Genomic DNA, 27,500 nt, shown 5'->3' on the forward strand with positions numbered 1-27,500 from the left:
TCTCTCTCTCTTCCCTCTTCTCTCTCTCAATCTCTCTCTCCCCCTTCTCTCTATCTCTCTCTCTCCCCCCTTCTCCCTCTCTCTCTCTCTCTCTCTCTCTCTCTCTCTCTCTCTCTCTCTCTCTCTCTCTCTCTCTCTCTCTCTCTCTCTCTCTCTCTCTCCTTCTCTCTCTCTCTCTCTCCTTCTCTTTCTCCTTCTCTCTCTTCACCCCACCCCCACCCCTTGCACCTCCCATGTCAGCAGCACCAGCTGACGACCAGGAGGGACGGCGGGTGGTTAAAACAAGGGGGTGACGGGGCGGCTAATAATGGGAGAGTCGAAACGCTTGAGGAGGCTCCACACAACGGAGCTGCTTCCGCACTGCTTTAATCTCTCGCCGTCTCTCTTCTTCTGTCTTAACACACACACACACACACACACACACACACACACGCACACACACACACACACACATACACACAACCCCACCCCCCCCCTCCCCCCACAAAGTCCTGGAGCGTGCTGCCCTCTCGCTCAGCTGGGCTCAGCTCCGCACCGCCAACAGCAGCCTATTAACCACACCAGATTACAAGATCACATCGCCGTAAACCCTGTTAACACCCTCCTCCGCTGCTGAAAGGGAGGTTTCTGCAGGCACCCCAGGGGCCTCGCTGCAAGGAATGAGCAGGGTCGAGGGCTCTGTTTCGGAAAAGGATAACATTTTGAGAATTGTATTTTTTTTATTTTTTTTTAACAGTTGAGATAGTCTTGAAATGTGTGTGTGTGTGTGTGTGCCTTTGTGTTTCTGTGTGTGTGTGTTTTTGTGTGAATGTGTGTATGGGTGTGTGTGCGTTTGTGCGTATGCCTGTGTGTGTGTGTGTGTGTGTGTGTGTGTGTGTGTGTGTGTGTGTGTGTGTGTATGCGCATGTGTGTCGGTGTGTGTGTGCATGTATGTGTGTGTGCTTGTGCACGTGCGCGTGTGTGCGTGTGCACACAGTGTGCAGCAGTAAAGTACCCTTTAGCATGTGTGCACAGGTTATTCTCGTAGCTGGGCCGTTAGGCTCCGTGCCCAAAGGGTTTTGGGTTTGATCCCTGATGTCCCGCTCCCACCTCTAAGCGACCGTAAGCCCCGACTGCACCTTGATCGACTGCCTCTGCGTTCACCTTAATCCGATGTGGATGAAGCGTCGTCCCTAAACGACTCCAGCATGCTGAATAATATTGCAGAGTCTGTTGTCTGCTGTCAAACTGAGCAGGTGAAAGCCGAGCGACCGCTGAGCAATCTTGTTAGGCCTGTTTTTGACCCTACTGCAACTAGCGTGGAGGAATGTATATTTTTGTGTGGTTCGAATTGAAATAAATCACACACCTACGCGTGTGCATAGGTGTGTGTCTTTGTGTGTTTGTGTGTGTGTGTGTGTGCGTGTGTGTGCGTGTCAATACTGTACAGCAGAGCAGTGTTGGTATTTCATCATCTATACCAGCCAGTCTCGACAGACACAGCAGCATGATAACACATCAGCTCACACAGTCACCTGGGGGTAACATAACCCGACCCCATCGATTTAGTTGACACACAAGGTCATGGGTGGATTAGCATATCCATAAGGGAAAAATGTCTCATGGTCAGCTTTAAAGCACTCCTTGACGTTTATCTCAAAGTGCTGAAGGTCAGCCCTGGTCCATGCAGGTGAAACGGAGCCGTCAGGCCTGTTAAGGTAATTGGAGGTTAACCTGCATTGCAGCAAACACACCACAAACACACACCTTGTGTGTAATGCAGCACGACAGTGGTCATGTTTGGTGAAGGGAGGGGGGATGAGGTGAGACAGGTATGTCCACAGTGAATTGTGCGGTTATGTGTATTGTGATGCTGTGTTTCACTGTATGCATTATGTTTTGTCGTTGTTTAATCACTGTAAGACATCAGTTATGTTGTTCTTGTATCGATTTTTGTTTGGGTTTCGATCGCTTTTTAAAAATTTCTCGCTTCCCACGTGGCTTGGAAGGATGCACTGTGGGTGATGAGGAACATTGAATTCCAATGAAATTCCAGACATTATTTCAAAGAGTTTCTTCATAGTTTTAGTTTTTTAGGATTCCTTTGGGACGGCAGCAGAATAGTGCAATGGCTCTGGTGTTTGGCTTCAAGCCAAACAGGTACTTGTTTCATCTCCTCGAAGACCCTTTCACCTGTCCCTTAACATTTCTTAACATCTCAATTCACGACAGATTCGAGGCGTATTTAATTGGACGTCATTCACAATGTCCTGGTCTGTGTGATCTTGTACAGTGAACTGGTGTTGTGTGTTGCCTGTTCCCAGGGCTTGACTTCCACGTGGACCTTCACCGCATTGGGGCCAGAGAGGGCTTGAAGGGCCGCAAGCTGCAGAAGGCCATGGAGAGCTACGCCTGGAACATCACTGTGCTCAAGGTTAGATAAACACACACACACACACGCATGCTCTTGTTCTCGCCGTCATAAACTCACTAACTTCCTCTCTCTCTCTCTCTCTCTCTCTCTCTCTCTCTCTCTCTCTGTCTCTCACACACTCATTCATTCACTCACTCACTCATTCACTCACTCACTCACATTCATATACACCACCAAGTTTCCCAGGTTTATGCTGCTAAAACGCTGCAACATTACCTGGTTACCAAGTTGAGCATGGGCAGACACGCGCTGCGAGTGGAAAACAAACCTACGTAGAGTCTTAAGGAAAGCCTGGAGGCAATTCGCATCCGCCTCTGATGTCTAATTCCTTAAGTCTCTTAATTAATTGTGGCTGCGACGCAGCGTTGCTGTATTATTTAGCGACTCCTCTAACATGATAACACACGGCATCAGTTAGACACATTGTCAGACATTGGTAGACACGCACACAACACACACACACACACACACACACACACACATACACACACATTGGGTCGGGGGGGCCAAGCAGATATTAAAGCTTAGGCGTTGATATCAGAAAAAAATGATGAGGAATCTTTTGGGATGACCCACATAGTGCAGTAGTTGTCTCCCTCGCTCTCGCTCTCGCTATCTCTCGCTGTCGCTCTCTCTGCTCGTTCTCTGGACTCTGGTTTGTGTTCCGGCGGCTGCGTTATCAGATGTGATCGACTGAGAGCCTGCCGCTGAGACGGAGTCCCCGGCATCATTAAATCACTGCGCTGCGCTGACTACTTCTACTCTTGGCTTTTTAATGAAGTAGCAGCTACAGATTTATCTTAATTAAGATTTCGGGGGTAGGTGGGGAGGTGGGGGGGCTGGGGGATGTTCTTAAGTGCTTAAGCAGCAGAACAGGTGGACACACAGGCACATGCAAATCCAAATCCTCAATTGTGTTTACTCCAACCACATGGCTTTTAGGTACACACACGCACAGTAATACCCCTCATTCCCAATCCCAATCCATCTTTTATTATTCAAAGCCGTATACCTGGCATTATCTAATGACCGTTATCTAATTACCATGATTAGCACGATTAGCCTGATTAGCCCTTTGGAACATCCCCTGGTTTCCCTACGCACTTCATATCTCTGAAGTCTCTACCGCACAACAGTTGGTGAACGCTTGTCAAGGTTAGCAAGCCGTGCTCAGTCAACTTCACTTGACGACGAGTTTCCTACTGGTTAACAGCGCCCTCTGGTGGTTGACTATAGTTGAGGAACTTGTAATTGTTTGCTATTACCCCACTCGCCTATTATCCCCACTATCTCATAAACAATTAGAAGGGAAAAGTTGTTAAACACTTTGTCATTCTTACGGCAAGAGCATCCCTTCCCTAATCACAATGTGTGTTTTTAACCGTCATCAAGACGATTCTTACAGTCTAAGCCCTGGACAAGGGGCTTAAACCTTATGCATTTATTTGCCCAGTGGAGCAGTTCAAACAGATATATCGTTTGTAGACGGTTAAAAGCTGCAACGGAGACTCGGAGAGCAATCCGAGTCTCTGTCCTACTCTCTCAACCATCAGAGGCTATGAGTAATTTGTTAACCTTCTGTCTTTCTTTGAAAAGGGCAATTTGTCCAGCAGAAGGGCAGTTTGGCGATGTTAAAGGACAAAGCCACAGTCAATTCCCTGTTTTCCTCTCACTGACATTCCTCAATGAAACAACCATAAGCCTACTATGTTTCCCTCCCGCTCCCAAGAGAACCGTCTTGTCAAACACCATTTAGAGAACGATGGATAGATATGCTCCTCTTCGGTGAGCCTCAGCGACCTTAAACTGACAGCAAACAACTCACGGGGGTCATCCTTGTCCAATCAATACGAGTCTCCTCCTCTGATTCGACAGAGGAGGTTTTTCCCGCAAGGAAGGTACTGCTCACGTAAGCAGGGCAATTGACATACTCTGTTTCCGCTTGTCACTGCACTCGAAGGGAATGAGAAAAAGTTGAACTGCAAAGGGTTTATGACATTTTTTACCTGTTTTGCATGCATATCGGGCTTAATGTCCACTAACCCTCCATCAAGAACAATTAGTCAGGGCTTTATCACAATTAATGACCATATGTTTAATAGGTTCATTTAATAGGAGTTTATATCATTCTGACCGCCCATCCATATTCAAACACTGCTATAAGCCCCCAGCCCCAGCCTGAAGTAGCACCATTATTTCAGCCTGACCGTGCTGGTGTCTTCAAGGTGTGGTCTGATCCAGGTAGGGACAGGGCAACAAGTTACCCGCCGACTCTCGAAGCACATTTAATTTGGTTTTATCACTCGTATATGACTCATTCATGGTCCCGGCCTCTGACCCTGTAACAGATCTTCAGATCGTGTGACTCTCATTGGAAGGATTAGCATAACTTTGAATCGGGTACCAGCGACCATAAGGCCATCGTGATATCCCATAATACTCACACAAACATCACAGGGCCCGCTGTCCTCGACTTGGTTAAACGGAATTACTGAAATGAAAGATGAAGACGTTTATAGAGATCTCTTTTCGGTGATTCCCCGCCTGTCCGTCTTCTGGCCGAGGGCCATTCGGCGCTTTCATCCCGTGGATTCTCACACTGATTGGAAATTAGAAAAATTCTTGCTGTAACAGATTGAGACAAACGCAGATGGAGAGAATGACTTTCACTTGTAAGAAATAATATGTGTCTGGAATGCTAATGGGAAAAACAGATGGAACGAAAGAGAGAGGAGAAGATGACTAAAGCAAAGGCAATGACAGCAAAAGGCCATCTCTCCACTGATTGGTTCTGATGACCTAAGCGAGGGTGTGTGTGTGCGTGTGTGTGTGTCAGGACGTGTGTGTGTGTGTGTGTGTGTGTGTGTGTGTGTGTGTGTGTGTGTGTGTGTGTGTGTGTGTGTGTGTGTGTGTGTGAGTGTATGTGTGTGCGTTGTGAATAATAAGTGGCCTGGGCCTATTTCACAGAGACAGTATACTTACCCATGTGGGAGCTCACAGCTGCTGCTCTGTATTGTCTTGTTGACACATACTGAGTCAACGGTACCGTGACTCAAGATCCACCGCCCTCAAACCCCCCCCATGTACCATAGACAAACAGCATGGCTGATCTGCATATCACTTAAAGGTCCAACACTGCCCCTGTGTGTATACTGCAAGTAAATGCAGAAAACAAATCATAGAAACATTTCAAATCAAAACTTGAGGATGCTATCTTTGTCTGATCTCCTTCCCTCTTTCGCTCTCCTTCTCGCTCCCTCTCTCCCCCTCATTCCCTCCCTCCCATCCTCCTCCTCCCCCCCCCCCCCCTCCCTCTCCTCTGTCTCTCTCTATGTGACTCGCCCAGGGCCAGGCAGACCTGCTGAAGCACGCCAAGAACGAGGCGCTGGACACTCTGCGGCAGATCCACTGCGCCGCCCAGTCCTGTGGCCTCAGCAAGAACGGGGCGGCGTCCCCCCCAGCTCCCGCCCCACCCTCTCCCCCCGGCCTCCCTCAGCCTCCCCAGCACCAGCACCCACCCTCTCCCACCGGCCTCCCTCAGCCTCCCCCAGCCCCAGCACCACCCTCTCCCCCCGGCCTCCCTCAGCCTCCCCCAGCCCCAGCACCACCCTCTCCCCCCGGCCTCCCTCAGCCTCCCCCAGCCCCAGCACCACCCTCTCCCCCCGGCCTCCCTCAGCCTCCCCCAGCCACAGCAGCAGCACTCCCAGCAGAAGGCCCTATCCCCTGCCCAGCCCCAGCCCCAGGCCCCTTCCCTGAATGCCGCCACGCCCCATCCCCATCCCCATCCCCATCCCCACCACCTACCCCTACCCCTGCACCCGCCACCCCAGCCGCAGGCCCAATCCCAGGCCTCGCCTCGGGCCTCCCTCCGGCCTCTGCCTCCCTCCGTTCCCCCTCCTTCTTTGATCCCGTTTATTCCCGCTTTCCCCCACCCCCCAGCGTATTCCCCGGTCCAGCATCCACCACAGACTGTACACCAGCCTCCACCACTAACTGTAGCCGGGCCTCCACCTCAAACCGTACCCCAACCTCCACCAAAGCCCCAGTCCCTGCCCCAGTCCCACCCTCCGCCCACGCCTCAAGCCCAGCTACAGCCCCAGTACCTACCCCACGCCCAACCTCCGACCCAGCCTCTGAGCCAGTCTCTGCCCCAGCCACAGCCCAAGCCTCTACCCCAGGCCCAGTTCCAACCGCAGACCCAACCCCAGGCCCAGCTTCAACCCAAGCTCCAGTCCAAGTTTCTACCCCAGACCCAGCTCCAACTGCAGGCCCAGTCCCAGCCTCTACCCCAGCTCCAGCCCCAGCTCCAGCCCCAGCTTCTACCCCAGCAGCAGAAGGCAGCAGGCCCATCGGACCCGGTCCCCGAGAAGGAGCCAATCAGAGAGCCTGCCGCTGGCTCCTGCTGACATACAGCCTGTGCCCACAGAGGACCCAATAAGCTGAACAGAGACAGAGACACGGACATGAACAGGGAGGTCAGTGAGGAGGGGAAGGTGGAGGAAGGGAGGGGAAGAGAGGTAGCGGCACAGGGGAAGCCCCGTCGTGTTAGGAGTGAGACACAGGTCTGAGAGTGGGAGGGAGCTGCAGGTGATCAAAAGAGGGTCAAAGTGGGACGTGGAAAAAGCTGGACATTTAAAGGAGGATGAAACATCTTTTGAAATGCTGAGTTTTAATAGCTGCAGGGATAAAAGAGTGGCGAGGGCCTGGGGGGATTTAATGTGAGTGAGTGGCAAGCAAATTCAAAAGCCCTGCTACAAAGTGCCACTTGTTGAAGAGTAAATTTGAACCACTCGTCAAACGAGAGCTGGAGTGGATTTGCACAAAAGAACATCGGCTGATGCACACATTATAAAAATGATTGTTTAAGAGTACAACATAGCTTATTTTTGGCATTTCATTATGAGGTTCCATTACTCATTCATGCACAAAAAACTGACATAACACATTACTCTTATAATGAATGTAATTAAAGATGTTAGGTAAGATTTAAGAGCTACAATTTGAGCATTGTTTTTTCTAAGAAATGGCCTAGCCGTCCGTCATTGAAATGCGCTGTGAGAATATCTCTTCCAGTTGAATGTGTGCCTGCCTCTCTATGAGCCAATTTATATTTCAAATTGTTCCCTGCTTCAATGTTGGATACAATCAGAAAATCTCCTCCCTGATCGGTAAAAATAATCCATCTTGCCTGTGAGTCCCAGGTGTGTGAACACAAACAATTTTTCAATGTTGTAGAATTGTTTGGAGACAGGAAGACGAGGGGACCTATTTTGGGATTGCTCGTTTATTATTTAATGCTGCTCCCTATCGCACTTTTTCTGCTCTCTCTCTACAACTCAAAAATCGTACCTAAAGCAGCTTTAATTAAACAAGTATTGTTTCATCTCCCTTTTGACGGATGTAACAGTCTAACCATAGCTATCCAGCGCTGACCATTGAAATAGACCGACTGTCAAGTTAACGTGGGCTCCGTCGGTCTTTGACTCTCTCTTGATGTGAAGAAAGAAAGGAATGAAAGACAGCTTCAGGGTTGGATCTTGAATCAGCCACTTCAGTCAGGTGTGTCTCTGTCTCTCTTTGGCCACTTGGGGGCGCTCACTACTTGCCCCCACTACACTATTTGATACAGATCTATGGGTACAGGCTCTCAATGTTATTGGCATTTCATACCGCATATATTTGCCTTTGAATTTCCCCGCAAAAGACACTTTGGCAAGTCTTTGTTTTTTATTTTGTTGTACTTTTAATTTGCCGTCTTTCTTTGTGGCTATCTTTCCCCCCCGTCATTTTGATTCCACCTCTTTCGATTGTCAACCTTAGATTTCCTCCTGCTCAATGCAGCCTAGCAGCAGCTTCCCTCAAGACAAAAATAATAAATAAGAGATAGTCATTATTTTTTTCTGCAGTGCGCCAAGTCTTGCAACTTGAACCCAAGATGAACTATATAGAACTCACCGACCATCTCAGAACCGTCCAGGAACATGCGGTTGGTGGCAATGAATAAGAAGTAAAAGAAAAAAAAAGCGGAAATCTACCCTCACAGCAGCTGTTAATCATCTCATAATGGTGTTGGTGTCGTCCTAAATGGAGTCTTCTTCAGTGATGAAGGTCTTCCTCCTCTTCTACCTCCCTTTCCTTTAGACAGTAATCAAGTCCGGCCCGAAGGACTCTGCGTGCCGTGCGTGTGTGATGTCATTTGCGTCAGTTATATTTTGGTCTTGGGTTAGCTCACAAATGACTCCCAAAAGACCAAACTGTCAAAAGGAAAAGCACGCTACTGCTGTCTGTTGTCCGAGCCTACAGAGTATAAGTGTTTTTTTTTTTGGGGGGGGGGGGGTGTTTGGTTGTAAAAACTGTATGTAAGATGAAGGGAACAATGTTAATGATCACAGAAACAAACGTTGAAGATTGACATTATAATAATAATAAATGTTTAGAAATTAATATCACAATTCGTTTTTATACACATTACTTCGCTATAGACAAAGTTGTGTTAAGTGAAAGAAGCAGGGTAGTTAAGACTGCTGAAAGGGTATGATGAACACCCACACAGGTTGGTCAAACATTAGCCAATGAGTGTTTCGTTTTTTTCTGTTTCATCACAATATCAAGTAATTGTGTATTCTGTAAGAGTTATTTTAAGTGGCCCATTAAAATAGGCGTCATTGTTGCCTCTGTCTCCTCTTTTTCTTTGTCGAGCTCAATGTTATTGGTGCATGAGATGTGTTTTTAGCAAAAATACCTCTTGTTATGTTGTGCTTCTTTCTGCAAGTAAAGCAGCTCATACATCATGATGGATTCTGTAGACTCTTCATCATTGTATCTGAATTTCAGAAGTCTACCTGATAGAATAAAGTTGCTGAAATTCAGCTGAGCTATTCTAAGTGAAAGAGTAAAAAACAGGCAGACAAAAAATATATATCAGGTCACCTGATGATAACCAGTTACATTTACATGACATTATTTGAGGTAATGCAAGCTTTTGTACATTAGATGGCATCAAATATAGATTTTATCTTTCATGAGAAAGTGACAGTTTTACATAGATGGCATAGGGAAGAGAAGTTCCGTTTTATATTATCATTTGAGGAGAAAACGTATCTCACCAGAAGTGTCCATATTCTGCAACTTATTAGCTGAATCATTCTGTATGTTCAACAAAACATAGATACTATCCTTGACTTTTCTATTTATATTATTATCCCAATATACATCATTAGTCCAAGAGTTGTGCACAGAAATAACAGTCCTCTTTTATACATTTTTTGGTCTATTGTGTTGCATCATCGTACGATGATGTCAATGGCTAATTGAGGCCCTTTCTCTCCCTTCTCATTACCCTGGTATGGGCTAATACACCTATTGGCATCCCATCCACAAAAGACATACCAGCAGATTCTGAAAGGTTGCAGGCCTTTCTGTGGAGATGACGAAGACGAAGATGGTGATCTGTTTACCTCAAGAAACTAATTAACAAAAAGAGACCTTTGTTGTGTTTTTATGCCGGTTGCTGTTGACGTCCCTAAAGGTGCCGGTGGGGGTGGTTCTGAGTTGTAGTGATGCTGATGGAGGTGTTGGGTGTTATGGACAGCCTATGGTGGTGTTTGTGTGTGTGTATAAAAGCGAAAGCCTGACCACTGCTTTCGATAAGGTGAGAACTTCTGAGGAATCGAGAAAAACACCGGAGAAAATGAAGTGGTCCTCCACAGTGTCCCAAACACCTGCTGGGGTGGAGAAATCAGTGCTCAAGGTAAGCTGTTTGTGTTGCTATCATTTAGGAGCCATTTTCCAAACCAAAGGGGACTCCTCACTTTTGGGTAAGTGTGAAGTCGAGATGCAATCTTGCATCTTGCTCAAGGAAGCCTACTTGTAGGCGGTCGCCGTTTGGCTTTTGGCAGAGTGAAACACCCCAGTCACAGGGCTATCCTGTAGCTCAGGTGTGGATGCGTGGGTGTGTGTGGACGGGTAGGTTGCTGTATGTGTGGGTGGGTAGCTTGATGTGCGGGTGGATAGGTTGGTGTGTGTGTGTGTGTGTTAGTGTGTTGTGGACAATTAGCGTTGGAATATATTAAACCCTTCTGATGAAATTGAAAGATAATCTAGGAAAATTGGTTGTGAATTGTCTAATGAGCGGTATTGATGGATGGATTATCGACGTCATTAGTATGCATTATGCAAGGAGACATTCAGATAGTTATTCTCATGGTTCAGTTCTTTTCATGGTATTCAATTAATAGCGTTGTGACTAAACACAATGGTATATTCATTTTTCATATCATAAGGTTCAGTAAAAATACTCTGAAGATGTAGGACTATGAAGGAAACAAGGTGAGAAATATGCATCAAGAGCACTCTAGATTCATTCTCTATTAATTCCCTATGTTTTATAGGGACAGTGAGACACGTGTTGTAAAAAAGTAAGACATTTGCTTGGTTTTATTATAATCGGTGAATGTTTAATACAAACTGTTGACATGCTGGTTTGTTCTTTTATGGAGGCTAACAAGCATGAAAACTCTGACATTCCTTCAAAGTTGACGTATGGCAGACATGGTTGGCCGCTTAGAAAATGAAACAGTTATGCCTAGGCCTACTTATTTGTAGATTATTATAATAGTGGCAACATCATCCTCATCTTTCCTTTGCTGGCTCTTAGTTAAGGCATTAGGCTACTTGTTAATTGGTGTAGTTATGTATCACTATTGATATTGAACATTCCCCATCTCCCCACAGAAGATGTAGGCCTAAGGGGACATTGACACGCTCCCAAGGGGATTGGATATCTCATGTATTCATTGGATTCATTCTCCGTGTGTTGGCTGTAAAACGAACCTTCCTGTTTTGCATTCGACAGAGAATCCAAGTCCTCGTGTTAGTGCTGCTTGCGTCTCACACGCTCTGCGACGCTCACAGCGTGTCGGCGTCGTGCTGCAGCAGAGAGCCACCCCGCGCCTGCCGCCTCTATGTGTTGCTGCTGTGTGGCCCGGCAGGCGGTGCCGGCCGGGCGCTAGGCGGGATGCATCTTGGCGAGGACGCGTCAGCCGGCATCCTCACTCTAGGGAAGCGGGAGGCGGAGGAGCAGCACTTCCACAGTCGGCTCCACCAGCTTCTCCGCGGTGGCGCGCGGAATCAGGCAGCCGGGATCTTGACTATGGGCAAGCGGTCTGAGGAGGAAGAGGCGGTCGGGCTGCTCATGCAATGGGCGCAGCAAGACTTCACCGCTTGATGGAGATGGAGAGGGGCGGTTTCAACAACTGCCTGTTGCTGGGGACTTTTTTTTTTAATGAGATGATGAAGGAAGAGGGAAAGAAAACATATTTTGTTGAATTTAAAAAAAAATGTTTACATTGGAAATATATGTCAACGCAAACAATTGTGTTGACCAAATGTTTCCAGATCACACAAAAAGTAATGCAAATGCACCCATATAAGCTCTTTTGATGGAATAAAATAAAATCTGTGTTATACAAGACTGTGTGCAAGCTCTTGTTGTGTCATTACGCCCGTTGGATACAACACACACTTATAACGCCAATAGCCTATACTCGTTAGAAAAAGTTAATTAATGTCCAATTAAATAATCAAAGATAAACGATAGGCTCAATCATCATAATAACAATCTTATTAATAATACATTACTAATAACAATTATAATTCAATCTATAAAGAACCACAACAGAGCAAGGGGAAGAAAGAACAAAGGAGCTGACGGATGTTATGGATAATCATAGATACTCATAGAGCCATACTTGGCTCTATCGCCCTGTGTCTGAGTGTGTATGTGTGTGTGTGTGTGTGTGTGTGTGTGTGTGTGTGTGTGTGTGTGTGTGTGTGTGTGTGTGTGTGTGTGTGTGTGTGTGTGTGTGGGGGGGGGGGGGGGGGGGGGGGGGGCAAGAGAGAGAGCGCAAGTGCAACAGAGAGAGAGCAAGTGCAACAGAGAGAGAGAGAGAGAGAGAGAGAGAGAGAGAGAGAGAGAGAGAGAGAGAGAGAGAGAGAGAGAGAGAGAGGGAGAGGGATGGTGGAAGCATTGTGGTCACAGTGAACCAGGAGGGGAGCAGAGGCAGCAGTTTGAGGAGAGAGGTGAACCAGGACGAGATCTGAGAAAGCAGAGTGAGGAGAACCAGGAGGAGATCAGAGATAGCAGAGTGAGGAGAGAGATAAACCAGGAGGAGATCAGAGATAACAGTGTGAGGAGAATCAGGAGGGGAGCAGAGATAGCAGGCTGAGGAGAAAGTAGATCCAGGAGGGGTTCAGAGTCGGCAGAAGGGAGGCCCATCTGACGCTCATCTTTCTGGGCTGAACGCTGAGTAAAAGCCCTCCTTTCGGAGCCATGACAACCAGCAGCTTGAGCACAGTGGCAAGAGTTTGAGAGCCAACGCCGTGGCAACCAGGACGAAGGCGAGTTTCGGGAGCTCTCGTTCAGGTCCTTTTCAGGGATGAAGTGAGGGACTTGTGTAGAGAATATTACTGCTACTACTATTACTACTACTACTACTACTTATACTACCATTGCACCTTTCTGAGAGCCAAGGGGGCACTTTTCAACATGCCTGTGATGAAAGGCCTCCTCGCTCCGCAGAACACATTCTTGGACACCATCGCCAACCACTTTGACGGAACCCGTAAGTACTGCTCAAACACCAGCCATCTGCTGTGCTAGGATACATTATCAGTATTGGTTGCAATTTAATTTAATTGTATTTAATTTTATTTAATTTTATTATATTTATATTCTGCTTTTCAAGACATCCAAGACGTTTAACAGTTTTATTTAACATTTATTTTAATTTTCATAGGTTTCCTTTGTTACTTGGTAAACAGACATCAGGAAATACATATTCATATTGATTGAATCAACTTGACAGTTTGACCTGTGTTAGATGTAAGATTGGTGCTGAATCAAACTAGATGAATCATGTTACATAATACAGAAAAAAAGCTTAGCTGTGTAGCATCCAGAATGTGAATAATTCCCAAACCCCAAACTTAAAATCAACCAGTATAATCTGCCAGTATAATAAGCCTCTGCTCTTTATTCACACCGAAAATAAAGAGACTAATGTATTCTTCTTTCATTATTCATTTCCTATGAATATAAAGACATTTGCAACAATATTATGGTAGGTGCAGTATGTCACGACAACAACAATCCACTGCTCTGCAGGGGATGGGAAGTAGAGAAGGAGCAGCAGGTGCATTGTGGCTGAAGGAGACACTCGTAGCTTACCTATCAGGATGCTCCATGCCCCGACATGATCAACACAGGCAAATGAGCACATTTGAATAACCCCAAGCCACAGCATCACATGTACCAAAGCCCGGAATCTTCAATGTCGTAATCATTGATGTGGAGGAGGCAAAACGACTCGAATATTAAGATTGATATTACATGTATTTGTGTGATTGTGTGTGAGAGTTCATGCAAGAGTGTGTGAGTGTGTTTGTTTCTGAGAGTTAATGCCAGGGTGTTTCTGTATGCCGCCACTGTGAGTGAAACTTACTGTGTTCTCTTCCACCAGTCCTATTTGGCTATGTTTCTGAGTCTTGTCGGCAGGACTATGGATAACAACAGCGTGAGAGGGTATATGGGTCAGACTCACCATCATGTGCTATATAATACAATAAATTCAGTGTGAGGAGTGTCTCTCACTCTTTGACTCTCCTATCCTTATTGTCTTGGTCTATGTCTCTCTCTCTCTCTCTCTCTCTCTCTCTCTCTCTCTCTCTCTCTCTCTCTCTCTCTCTCTCTCTCTCTCTCTCTCTCTCTCTCTCTCTCTCTCTCTCTCTCACTCTCTCTCTCTCTCTCTCTCTCTCTCTCCCCCCTCTCTCTCTCTTCGCTGCCACTTGTGTGTCTCTCTCTCTCTCTCTCTCTCTCTCTCTCCCCCTCTCTCTCTCTTCGCTGCCACTTGTGTGTCTCTCTCTCTCTCTCTCTCTCTCTCTCTCTCTCTCTCTCTCTCTCTCTCTCTCTCTCTCTCTCTCTCTCTTTCTCTCTTTCTCTCTCTCGCCACTTGTGTCCCCCTCTCTCTCATTTTATCTCTCTCGCTCAATGAAGCAATTATAGAATCTGTAGCAAAACCGTTAACCAATATATGTAACCAATTATTCCAAACAGGCATATTTCCCAACAAAATGAAAATAGCAAAGTTCATACCCATCTATAAAAATGGAGACATGCACTCCTTTTCAAACTATACACCCATCTCTCTTCTTCCTCTAAACTCTAAGCTTACTGAGTGACCACCAATATGGTTTCCGATCAAACTGATCCACCAGAATGGTAGTCATGGACTTCGTCAAGGAAATATAGACCTAAAAAAAGCATTTGACACATTATATCAGACAATACTGAAAAAACGTATCTATCTAGAGGAGTATATCACACAATGCTTGGTAACAATCTTTACAAAAGAGAGCAGTATGTACAAATACGAAATGACAAATCTGATTTAATGAAAGTAACATGTGGGGTTCCACAAGGTTCAGTACTCGGATCCAAACTATTTTTACTGTACACAAACAAAATCTGGTTTTTTTCTAAAGAAACCCAACATAGCCCCCTCTGATCTTAATAATTTTAGACCTATTTTTAAACTTGCATTTTTCTCAAAAGTTTTAGAAAAATTTGTTTCCTCCCAGATTTTATCTTTTATGGCACAAAATAACTGCCCTCCTCAAGGTTACCAATAACCTGCTTTTAACTACTGACAGAGGAGAGAGTGCAATTTTTATTATTTTAGACCTAAGTGCCGCTTTCGACACGATACACAATTTAATAAATTGTCTTAAATCTTTTTTGGTATCAAGGACAACGCACTTGGTTGGTTAAATTCTTATTTTTTTAACAGAACCTGTGCGGTCACCATTGGAAACCACTCTTCCTCTACAACCCAAATAGCCTATGGTGTACCGCAGGGTTCCTTTTTAGGTCCTATTTTATTTTCAAAATATATGCTCCCACTCGGCCAAATTATCCAATTAAATGTTTATTTTCACTGCTATGCTGACGACACACAGATATACCTCCCGCTGAGACCCAACAATCCGAGAAGCCTGGCTGCAGTTTTAGACTGCCTCAAAGACGTGAACCACTGGATGGCCCATAACTTCCTCCAACTTAACAACACCAAATCCAAAATAATACTGTCCAACCCGCCTACCACCATCCCCAGTCCCATCAGTCTCGGTCCATTATCCAGTAATATCAAGCCCACTGCCAGAAACGTAGGTGTCATTTTAGATTCAGACTTCAATTTCATCCCTCACATTAACGAAGTTGTACAGTCCTGTTTTCTCCAACCTCCAGTTGGCTCAGAATTCGGAAGCTAGGCTTCTCACTGGTTTGAACCAACGAAATCACATCACTCCTGTCTTAGCTTATTTGCAGTGGCTCCCTGTCTCTTTTAGAATCGATTTTAAGATTTTATTGATCACTTTTAAGGCTTGTCGAGGTCTACCCCCGAGTACCTCACAGATATGCTGACCCAGCCTTAGCGAGGCCCTCCTTACTGTTCCTAGGTCGAGGCTCATAACTAGAGGAGATCGGGCATTCTCCACCAGGGCGCATCGGCTTTAGAATGACCTGCACACGGTGATATGGCTTGCTGAATCAGTAACGACTTTTAATTCACTTCTTAAAACACATTTTTATAGACATGCTTTTAAATGACGCCGTCTTTTTATTCTCTTCCTAAATGTCTTATGTCAAAGCACTTTGTAAACCATCGTTCTTATAGGTGCTATATAAATAAAGATATTATTATTATTATTATTATAAAGACTTCAAAAACTACTGGAAAAAGATTCTTAACAAGTATAAAAGTGAGGCATGTATCCACTATGAAAATGAAGGTGGACCCTAACCGTAAACCTGAGATCACCTCAGATGACGCGTGTAATTATAAAATAACGTCTCCTTCTTGCAGGGTACCATGGCGTAAACTCTGCTCTCGATTCAGTAACAAATACAGTATGTGGCAGTGGTGAGGACCTGAGGCTCTTGAGTTCCAAGCTCTTAGCATGACACGGCAATGACCTATGAACAGATGAGTCATTGAGAACAATAAATGATGCAGAGGCTAAACGTGGGTCAACTCTCCCTGTGGCTTCCCCATCCGCCAACCGCTGCGTGCTCTTGGAAAGTAAATCTATTATTCATATCGGTTAACATTCGGTCAAGAGGCTCATTCACATCAACAAATACAATCCATTTGAAACTGCACTGCTTTTTTATACATCCGTTCATTTCAAAAAGGTTATTTGATATGCAAAGATATGGTTATATAATGGTGAACCAACAGCGTGCAAGGGCATCTCGCTGGTGCGTTTAAGATCCCGATCCTTCCTACCTTCCGTAGCCGGCTCGATTTTAATTGCCTGCGTGTGGGCGGTGAAATCATAGCGCTCCTCCAGCTCCCAAATAGGTGGATTTATGGTTTGCGTTGTCTCTGTGGATAAACTACTGTGTTTGTCTTGAAGGGGAGGGGGGGGGGGGGAGGAGGAGAGAGATGTGCTTGCAGATGACGCACTAAAGATTTGTGAGAGCAAAATGGACCATACATAGAACGTACTTCATGTACCATGTTTCTCATTTCTCGTCCTCTTTTGAATTAAAATTCTTAAATTTAACAACTGTTCCCAGTAGCAGAAGCTGTGATCCTCCTACCTCACCTATATAGGCTTTATTGGTCAGTTGGGTGGGGAAACCATCATGAATCTATAGAAACCATGACAACTCCAGGCATTATTTTTAGTTCTGCATTGTATTTCCATACCCAGCAGGTAGCTTTTAGAATGCATTTCTATTGAGTTTGCAGGGTTTCCTCAGATAATAGAAGGGACGAACCAACATTGCCTTATACAGGATATTGAATTGGCTAAGCAGACAATAAGCTTGGAAACTGTCAGGCATATGATATATGGATGGGCACATTTGTTCAAAAGAGATGAACAGAACAAGAATAAATCCTCAAGGATTCAGCTAGTTACAGAAAAGTAGAAAGACAAAACCAAGGACCATGGATTATACTACAAAGAACTTCAGACCTAATTTACGTAATGGCCAAAATCTTATACCATCAATTGTTCTTTCTATTGAACATAGATCATCTCTCAAAACATAGTTGTGTTATGCAACCACTCTCATGGTCATGGAGAATATCACATGGAGAAAAGCAAATAGTTGAGTGAGCTTAAACTGCACTTTCTGCAGACACGATCGATCTATCTATCCAATCAGCATCATATGCTCAGCCTTATGCCTTTCTCCAGACATCGCTATGGCAACATTAAAAAAGTCACATTTTCTTCTTTCTCACTGATCAGGTGCTGTTCTCGCCGATTATGATGTTCCGTGTTTTAATTTGATTTTTCCACCTTTTCCTTTTTTTGTTAGGTAATGTTTCTTTGGCTGTGTGGGCTAATAACTAGACACGTATACATGCAGAATAAACATTAATCATTTGTATTCATCATTGTATACTTTTATTAAGCCTTTTATTTAGTCTTTAAACACTAAATTGTTGCTTTTGTCAACAATGTATTTAATTACTGACCTTTTGCTACTGCTGTTTCTCCACTGGGTTAAGGGGACGTTTTCCTTTTCTTATAGGAATAGGAGGTGTGATGAAAATATCGTTGTGAAACCTTTCTACTGTGACTATGATAGGGTCCTTATAAATGCACTTGATAATCCACAAGGTAAAATGTCTTACAGTAAATGAATACCACCAAGACCTTGGTTTCAGGTTAAAAAAACCTTCACATCAGTGTGAGTTTTTTTTTTTTCCATGTGGTTCTGGTGTTTTTTAAACAGGTGAAATGGGACACTGCAGTACTTTTGTTGATTAGCTCCTGGTTTGTCTCTGGTCTCTAAGGGTCATGGGAAGGCCAAAGACCGTATCATCAGTGTCATTTAACATATCAGTCATCGGTCTTATACTGCCTTGGTGGATCATGTGTTTGCCAACTATTTAATGCTATTTAGAATTGTTGTGATGCTAATTAGAATGTTGTATTGACAATGGAGTGTCATCTTTATAGTAAAATGTATTCTTTCAGTTCCTCTGAATTATTAGATGTCTTTCCCCAAATGAACTCTGCAAGTACAATTGTCCTCATATGTTGGTGAATGCAAACCCATTGGAGGGCTCTGACTTAATTTATAGGAATCAATATAGAGACATATCTTGAGTTGTGACCATTTAAGGACACATTTCCAATAATTAAGATTAAACCATTTGTCTTTGTTGTAAGACACTGAAAACAAATCCAAACACCAAGGAAACAAGCTCTGAGTAATTACATGTTGTCATAGCAACCAGCTTTGATCCACATATATTGTTTCATCATTAAGGGTTTACTCTATAAAAACCCTGATCATAATGTACAGGGACGTTACGGCGGTGCAGGTACAAGATTACATTTTGCATTCTACTCTATCTGAATAACTCCAATATTCGTATTCATCAGTTATGTGTGTGTGTGTGTGTGTGTGTGTGTGTGTGTGTGTGTGTGTGTGTGTGTGTGTGTGTGTGTGTGTGTGTGTGTGTGTGTGTGTGTGTGTGTGTGTGTGTGTGCGTGCGTGTGTGTGTGCGTGTGTTTGTGTGTATGTGTGCGTGTGTGTGAGTAATTCTCGTTTCATAACCTCACAACCTCTCTCCGCTCTCTGTTGTTATAATTGAAATCATTAGCTCTCTTCTTTTTACAGACAGCAACTTTTTGCTGGGAAACGCTCAAGGTCGCCATGGCTACCCTATTGTCTACTGCTCGGACGGCTTTTGCGAATTGACGGGCTTCGTTCGCACTGAGGTTATGCAGAAGAACTGCGCGTGTCGCTTCCTGCACGGCGATGAGTCCAGCGAGCGGGCGATCGCGCAGGTGGACAAAGCGCTCGAGAGCCAACAGGAGTACCAGGGAGAGGTCCGCTTCTACCAGAAGAATGGTGATGATTGATGCGGAAAACACTTTCTTCACTCACATTCAATTATCTTCCTCACTCACTGAGCTTCTACTCAGGAAGAACAAAAAATAAACACGTTGAATAAAACGCATGGAAATAAACGTCATGAAAAACAAGTATCAACACTCACAAAACAGCAGTAAGTAGCCTAATATTGATTGATTTCTCCTTTTTTTTTTGTCATTCTCAGGAAGTCCATTTTGGTGCCTCCTGGACATTGTGCCAATTAAGAACGAGAAGGGCGAGGTGGTCCTGTTTCTGTTCTCCTTTAAAGACGTCAGCGACTCCTACGGGAAGAGCCAACATAACAGCAGAAGAAACAGTGAGACATATCATCCTGCTAATGACAAGGCCCTCAGGCGCTTATGGTTCAGAGTACAGCGCTAATTCTGGGAGACAAGGAACAGATGAGAATGACCCTCTGTGTGTGACACAGATTTCCATAGTGAATTTATTGTGCCTTTCTCAATGCAGGTGTTTCAGATGCTGCCCACCAGAGCGCAAAGAACAACCGGACACATTTCTCGCAGGCTCATGAACGAGGAAGAACAGCGTTTTCACACCTGACCAGTTTGTTCACCAAGAGGGGCAAGGGGAAACTCTCCAATGTGAGTCTTTTCTCTGATTGGCCGCCTGTTGTCCGAAGCACGCCTAACAAAGTCTGATTATTGTCCTTTAAAACAGAGGAGCTGCTCTGAATATAATTCAATTATAGTGCATCTTCATTACGAGCTAAACTCTTTTAAAGCTTTTAAGGATAAGGATTAAATGACTCCCCGAATCCATAAATGTTAAGGCAGTAACTGAAGCTATTAACTTTCAGTTGTTAATCTTGACTGAAAGATCAAATGACATCCAATCAGATCTGGTGAGATTTAATTCTGAAATGGGCAATTTGATCACTTTTAATCCAGATTGGATCAGCAGGTAATCAAATCCTAGCAAGCCCATAAACTTCTTCAAAACCTTGATTTGGATAATTATCATAAATGACCCTGATCACTTTAGAAGGGTGGACTATTCACTATACAATTAATCATAAGTATAAAGTATAAATATGATCTCTAATTAATCAAACAGGACCAGTGAAACTTTTTTCTACAGCAAATATTCCCATACATTTGTAAAAATAATTGCCACTTCTCAAGTCTGTAATCGAAATACAAAGTTTGTATTTTAGGGGATTATCAGGGGACCGCCCTGATAATCAGGTTTTGGAGACGTTGAAAAGTCTTAATCTGGTATCTGCAAATATGTGTTTGAAATTCAAAAGTCAGAGTCAGACATATAGTCAATTCAAATATATGTGCCAGAAATTCGATATTGCGTTTGTCTCCGACCCACGGTGCAAATAAGGAGAAAAGGGAGAATATTAGGTCAAATAAAATAAGTAATATTTACAATAAATAAATTCTAAATAGTGCAAAGGTGTGAAAAAAATAGAGCTGTCAGTTAAACGCGTTATTAACGCCGTTAACGCAAACCAATTTTAACGGCGTTAAAACAGCGGTTTTTGTTTTTTTTTCTTTGGCTCAAAACATAGAAGCAGTAGCCTGACTGCTATGTTCAAATGACATTTGTTCAAAGCAGTCGTTTAATTGCACTATAGGCTCTTTTTTTGTATCGTCCTGTTTTGATCAGTATATGCCAATGTTGTTATCAAAAAAAAAAAATTTGCACAAGGCAAGCCGATGCACTTCACCATGTAGATTCATCCATATTGTTAAACTGGTAATCCACGCCAACAGCCTTTCGATACACTATTTATTTAAAACAAAAGACAAAGGCTGTTGGCGTGGATTACCAGTTTAACAATATGGATGAATCTACATGGTGAAGTGCATCGGCTTGCCTTGTGCAAATTTTTTTTTTTTGATAACAACATTGGCATATACTGATCAAAACAGGACGATACAAAAAAAGAGCCTATAGTGCAATTAGTAGATGCGCCGCTTGGACTTCTTGGTCAGTGATGTAGTGTTGGTTGTCCAGGAGAGATCCTCACTGATGTGAACCCCCAGGAACTTGGTGCTGCTCACTCTCTCCACAGCGGTACCGTCGATGATCAGGGGGGGGGTTTTGGAGTGAGGACTCCCCGGAAGACAATTTCAAATTAGTGCCAGTAACAACAAGACTGCAATTTGTCAAATAAACACACACCAGTTCAGCAATATGGCAGCGACGATTGCGTACATTATCTTCTGCTTCTGGCTGGGTAGTCTACGCTGAAGGTAACCAATCAGTGGTGAATCACAGGTGGCCTTATAATCCCAGACCCGAAAATAGTGCCGAATTATGTGTGTTTGTAGACAGACAACAATGTGGTTATGTTTTACTGGCCATTTGTTTTGAAGAAGGTTTAATTTTTGGAACACATTGGAATCTTTGGAAAGTAATTAAAAGGGTTTCCTCCAAGCATGTACAGGAGCTAATGCTACTTTAACACTTCAAGTCAATAGGCGCGGCTAACGGAAAGCTAATGCTAACCAAGCAAACTCCCATTCTGTAGACCTATGCAAAATTATGAATTTGGAATTCAACAACTCCCCTGAATTCTGGGTAAAGGTGCTTTACACCATACGCGTAGCGATACAGTAAAAAAGATGTGAAACAGAATCGTTGCGTCAAAACTATTGACATCAGTCACAATGTGAATTTGGAGCAGGTTCCGATTATAATCGGAAACTACAGATTACTCTATATAGCCTAGTGATGAACGTATGACTTTTACAAAAATATAATATTTTTTTTTTTTGTCTTTTGTTTTAAATAAATAGTGTATCGAAAGGCTGTTGGCGTGGATTACCAGTTTAACAATATGGATGAATTAAGAGGATTGTGCGTTAAGAACCAGAAACCTCCGTCAAAAGATTGGTGAAAAAAAACACCATGAATAATCACCTTCGATGTAAAAGGACTCTAAGCCAATTACAGATAGCTCACTGTATCCCTTCAAATGTTCGCTATTGAAGAAAAATATCAAATAACTGCCACATAGGCTATGGTCACTGCTCCCAACTAATACATTTTACTTTAAGTGCATGGGAGATGTTTTTCTATCTTCTTTGTAATGCGTCTCTAAATTGATCGACAAACCCTTTAAACCCATCCATTAAGTTCTGTGGTAAGCATGAGGTGGTTGTTCCTATTCATGATAAAATAATTTTGGTCCATGATGTGCGCGGAAATAAAATTATGTTATCCGGGTTGCTGTTAAGAAGTGAATTATTTTGATAGCAGGAAAGAGTGTAGATACTGAAATAATAAAGTGGCCAGTTTTTTTATAACATTTATAGAATGGATAAAAATAATGAAATAGACAGATAATGCCTATAGTCCGATCAGGGTTCACGAGAATCTAGAACAACAATGAGTCTTAGGTTGTTTCACTCTATCTTGCCGAGCTGGCCTTTGTAGTTTATTTTATGACTGCTGGTTCTGTTTTCCCTTCAGAGCGTGTTCCAGAAGCCTTCCCTCCCCGAGTACAAGGTGGCGGCGGTGAAGAAGTCCCACTTCATCCTGCTCCACTACAGCGTCTCCAAGGCTCTGTGGGACTGGCTGATCCTGCTGGCCACCTTCTACGTGGCGGTCACCGTGCCGTACGACGTGTGCTTCACGGGCCCCGATGTGGGGGGCGGCGCCCACGGGGAGCAGGACTCCTCCCACGCGGTCTCCCGCGGCGCCGCGGGGAGCGACATCGCCGTGGAGATGCTCTTCATTCTGGGTGAGACGCAGGATGTGATGAGGATTAGCCGTTACAGTCCGTCCAGATTCGTGATTGGCGGATCAACACACCCGCCTATACTGTGGACTGGACCCACATCTGGTGTCACTAATGGTTAGGATTTGAAATTGGCTTGTGGCTGATCAACATCACACCTGGGGGAATGACAAAGGCCCTTTCAGGCATTGTTGGTTGTCCCACTCAGACTTAGAGATGAGTAAAGCTGTGCTAGGGCTTAGGTTGTTTGGCGCAAAGCCAAAAAAAAATTCAAAAGATCCAGACCATTAGCCTGCCTGCTAATAAATGACATGTTTCAAAACTGAATTCACGCTTGGTAAAGTAAATGAGCGATGGTAAATAGAGGCAGCAGTGCCCTGCTTCTGATGTAGGGCAAGTTTACCGAGAAACACTCCAGCTGTGAGAACAAATAAGGTAAACGCTCAGATTGTTACACAACTGTTATTATATCCCCTCCATTGATTGAATAACGCTTATTTATTATCATGGTTTTTCATTAGCATTATGTCTTTTGCCTCCTGGCAGGGTGTGTTTGCGTATTTGTTATCCAGGATATGTCGTAATATCCAAATCAAACACCTTCATCATAACAATACCAACTCACTATTCACCAGTTCAGTAACTCAATACGACACAACACAATACAATACTATAAATACCCTCGAAGCTGAGGGTATTCACATTCACACATTCACAATTTCTCTGTTGCCCTGGTTACAGATAGTACACTCATGATTTCTCTGTTGCCCCGGTTACAGATAGTAATTAGAGATGTTCCACCTTGTCCCAATTTAGTCGACAAAAGAAGTGTTATAGCACAGCTGTCATGGGGCCCCACCTCCTTCAACAAGCATATGTAAAGATAGTCTTATAAGGTTAACACAATCAGAGCGAACCAAGAATGCAGCTAAATGTATTTGTACAATGATCAATGATATATTACAGTAACATTTGCCACTTTATGGTTGATTTGATCTAAAGTGTTTTAAAATGAAGTGAGTGCATATGTTGTAAGCATGGGTTACCCCATTGGGGATCGAACCCTTATCCCAGGCAGTGCTAATGCCATGCTCTAAAAAGCAAGTGTAGTATTTATTTTCTTTATTGTGCATATTGTGCAAGGAAAACAATGAAAAACTGAATCACTTCTTCAAGTTTTTCATCGATAAGAAATTTCAAGACAAAAAAAAAGGGTTAGGGTTAGCACATCAGAGCAAGTTGCTCCTCATAGGTCAAGTGAGAGGCTGGAGCAATCTCCCTCGAATGCAACTCAGAGATTTTGGCGGGAAAGGTTAGCATCTGATGCCACACATATAAGGGTAAGACCGCAAGGGATACATACAGTTTAGCTTGGATATATTTATATATGACTTACTGTATCAATTTCTCCTCTTCAGATATCGTACTGAATTTCCGGACCACCTATGTGAGCCAGTCGGGGCAAGTGGTGTACGATGCCCACTCCATCTTTCTTCACTACTGCAACACCTGGTTCTTTGTTGATCTCATCGCAGCCTTGCCCTTTGACCTCCTGTACGCCTTCAACATAACAGTGGTGAGAGTTGAAACTGATGTAGTATTTTCATGCACTGTATCTGCATGGGTGGGTGTGTGCACATGTCTTCTTTGTGTATCAACATCTTTAGCGCGGCCCACACCTTGACCTCAACCTTCTTTTCTATAGAAATGTTGTAGAAGTAGAAAATTGCTGCCATTACCTAAATCCACTTCCTGGAATAGCAATGGAACACAGATCCACATGAAAAACAACACCTTTTGTCAGACTGCTGTTTCAGTGCCCTCTGCCATATAGCAGCCGTACAGAAAGAAAACCCACAACACAGACAATACCATACAATCATTCCCCACCGTTTTCTGTTTCGCCCTTGAGTTCAGCAATGAATCGCTTGAACGTTGGACAATAGTGATGGCATGTGTTTCCTCTCGTGTCGCCGTCCCTCTCCGCTCCCAGGCGTCCCTGGTACACCTGCTGAAGACGGTGCGTCTGCTACGCCTGCTGAGGCTGCTGCAGAAGCTGGACCGCTACTCCCAGTACAGCGCCGTGGTGCTCACCCTGCTCATGTCCGTGTTCGCCCTGCTGGCCCACTGGATGGCCTGCGTGTGGTACGTCATCGGACGGCAGGAGATCGAGAGCAGCGACCCCGTCACCTGGGACATAGGTGAGTGTCTTGGTTTGTGTTTGTGTGGATGGGTTTGTGTGTCAGTAGTTTTGGGAGAGGTCCCGTCTAGACTAGTGGTGGAACTAGTAAGCTTGTGACCCCTCGAATGATTTGGGCCGGCACTTGCGACCCCGTTGTCCCTCCTGACTTACTCCCAACGGTGGACACACAGGCATCGACGGACGCACATAAGCACAAACGCACACACTCCCTGTTTCCTCCCGGGTCTTGCTTTATGCATCCCTCTTTCTCTCTCTCTCTCTCTCTCTCTCTCTCTCTCTCTCTCTCTCTCTCTCTCTCTCTCTCTCTCTCTCTCTCTCTCTCTCTCTCTCTCTCACTATTTCTCAATCTTCACCTGTCACTCAACCACGGTCAACCCCACCACCTCCGCCAGCACCACCACCACAAACAATCAAGTGGTCCACGTTAGCCAAGCAAGCCTAGGCTAGCACTAGGAGTGAGCAGTATCAGCCCTACACGTTGGGGAAGATCAGGCACATGTTACCATGGTGATGCATTTCAATTCTGTGAGCCACTGGTGGTAAATGTTATTTATTTATCAGAAACCCTGTGAACTTTGGCATACTTAGAAGCTATTTCTGGTAGTTTGAATAAAGTGTTTTTGCTGTATTACATGAAGAAAACAATTCCGGAAAACATACTTTTTGGTAATCCTCTCGCAACCCCCTCAAAATGGTATTGAGTTTGTCGACCCCAACAATTAGAATCACTAAACTAGATGAACAAGAACTGTGTGTGTGTGTGACTGTGCACTTCTTTGACAAGCATTCATTAGTGATGTGTTTGTGTGTGTGTGTGTGTGTGTGTGTGTGTGTGTGTGTGTGTGTGTGTGTGTGTGTGCGTGCGTGTGTGTGTGTGTGAGTGTGTGTGTGTGTGTGTGTGTGTGTGTGTGTGTGTGTGTGTGTGTGTGTGTGTGTGTGTGTGTGTGTGTGTGTGTGTGTGTGTGTGTGTGTGTGTGTGTGTGTGTGTGTGTGTGAAAGAGTGTGCTTCAATTCATGAGAGTGTTCAGCCTTGAAACACATTAATCAGCACAGATGGAAGGGGATGTACTGACACTCTTGGATGGCATATCGCCTCATATTGTAAGACTCTCAAAACACACCCTGCGTCAGATGTCTGAGTGCTCCGCCAGCTCTTTCCCTTCATTTGCAAAGAGGAAGTGAAGTGCAGAGGCTGTACACTGAGATCCAGGCCCCCCACTGTGTGGTACTTGATATCAACGTATGGGGCGACTGCGTTATCCTCCTTGGTGGCTGCCACTCCGGGCACAAGCAGCTGGTTGGCCAAGCGCCAGCTTACACACACACACACACACACACACACACACACACACACACACACACACACACACACACACACACACACACACACACACACACACACACACACACACACACACACACACACACACACACACACACACACACACACACACACACACACACACACACATTTAGGTGTGAACTAAAATGTTTATCGATGTGTGCAAATAAATATCATTGGATGTCTTTCTTCTTTCCTTCCTTCCTTTTTGTTCTATCCTCCCATCGTTCCGTCCCTCCTCCCTCCTTTCTTTTTATCCTTCCTCCCTCCTTTCCTTCCTTCCTTACCGTCTACCTTCCTGTTTTCATCTTTCTACTTTCCTTCCTTCCTTTTTTTTTCTAACCTTCCATCCTTCCTTCCCTCCTCCCTCCTTTCTTTTCATCCTTCCTCACTCCTTTCCGTCCTTCCTTACCGTCTCCCTTTCTGTTTTCATCTCTCCCTTCGTTACTTCCTTCCTCGCTTTTCCCGCCCTTTCCCACACCTTCCTCTCCTCTCCTTCGCACCAGGCTGGCTCCAAGAGCTGGGCAAGCGGCTGGACACTCCGTACATCAACAGTACCAGCGGGGGGCCGTCCACGGCCAGTGCCTACATCGCCTCGCTGTACTTCACCCTCAGCAGCCTCACCAGCGTGGGCTTCGGCAACGTGTGCGCTAACACAGACGCCGAGAAGATCTTCTCCATCTGCATCATGCTCATGGGCGGTGGGTTTGGTCTGAAATAGTCAAAGGTTGTTGTTTCACAGCTCCCCCTACCCCTTTTGTTTTCCTGCAACACGTTGCTGTGCTTGAATACACTTTTTTGGTACTTTTTGGAATCTTTATCACCTGACCAGCGTCTTTGAGTACTATTAAAGCGCCGTACAAG

General features: G+C 44.6%; 3 protein-coding genes across 3 annotated transcripts in view; all 3 read left to right on the forward strand.

Annotated features, from left to right (window-relative positions):
* plcl5 (phospholipase C like 5) overlaps nucleotides 1-6,819 on the forward strand; it is a 72,435-nt gene extending 65,616 nt beyond the window's left edge. Inside the window, exons 5-7 of the mRNA XM_056608934.1 lie at nucleotides 2,304-2,413; nucleotides 5,760-5,906; nucleotides 6,100-6,819. Of these exons, the coding sequence (XP_056464909.1) occupies nucleotides 2,304-2,413; nucleotides 5,760-5,906; nucleotides 6,100-6,819 (977 nt within the window). The remainder of the gene's footprint in view (nucleotides 1-2,303; nucleotides 2,414-5,759; nucleotides 5,907-6,099) is intronic.
* A 3,284-nt stretch (nucleotides 6,820-10,103) lies between these two features.
* Nucleotides 10,104-11,639, forward strand: hcrt (hypocretin (orexin) neuropeptide precursor). The gene is made up of 2 exons (XM_056579308.1): nucleotides 10,104-10,163; nucleotides 11,268-11,639. Exons 1-2 carry the CDS (start codon nucleotides 10,104-10,106, stop codon nucleotides 11,637-11,639), a joined length of 432 nt encoding a protein of 143 aa, XP_056435283.1.
* A 1,320-nt stretch (nucleotides 11,640-12,959) lies between these two features.
* Nucleotides 12,960-27,500, forward strand: part of kcnh4a (potassium voltage-gated channel, subfamily H (eag-related), member 4a) — a 26,196-nt gene continuing 11,655 nt past the window's right edge. The window contains exons 1-8 of the mRNA XM_056608947.1: nucleotides 12,960-13,035; nucleotides 19,119-19,352; nucleotides 19,561-19,692; nucleotides 19,845-19,978; nucleotides 22,824-23,094; nucleotides 24,510-24,667; nucleotides 25,085-25,292; nucleotides 27,143-27,337. Of these exons, the coding sequence (XP_056464922.1) occupies nucleotides 12,960-13,035; nucleotides 19,119-19,352; nucleotides 19,561-19,692; nucleotides 19,845-19,978; nucleotides 22,824-23,094; nucleotides 24,510-24,667; nucleotides 25,085-25,292; nucleotides 27,143-27,337 (1,408 nt within the window). The remainder of the gene's footprint in view (nucleotides 13,036-19,118; nucleotides 19,353-19,560; nucleotides 19,693-19,844; nucleotides 19,979-22,823; nucleotides 23,095-24,509; nucleotides 24,668-25,084; nucleotides 25,293-27,142; nucleotides 27,338-27,500) is intronic.

Source organism: Gadus chalcogrammus, chromosome 2, assembly GCF_026213295.1.
Source record: "Gadus chalcogrammus isolate NIFS_2021 chromosome 2, NIFS_Gcha_1.0, whole genome shotgun sequence".
Classification (NCBI taxonomy): Eukaryota; Metazoa; Chordata; class Actinopteri; order Gadiformes; family Gadidae; genus Gadus; species Gadus chalcogrammus.

Bases quoted from the DNA above. Each gene is read 5' to 3' on its own strand.
- hcrt (XM_056579308.1), top strand. From the start codon at position 10,104: ATGAAGTGGTCCTCCACAGTGTCCCAAACACCTGCTGGGGTGGAGAAA. The intron at 10,164-11,267 runs GTAAGCTGTTTG...TGCATTCGACAG, and splicing joins TGGAGAAATCAGTGCTCAAG to AGAATCCAAGTCCTCGTGTT.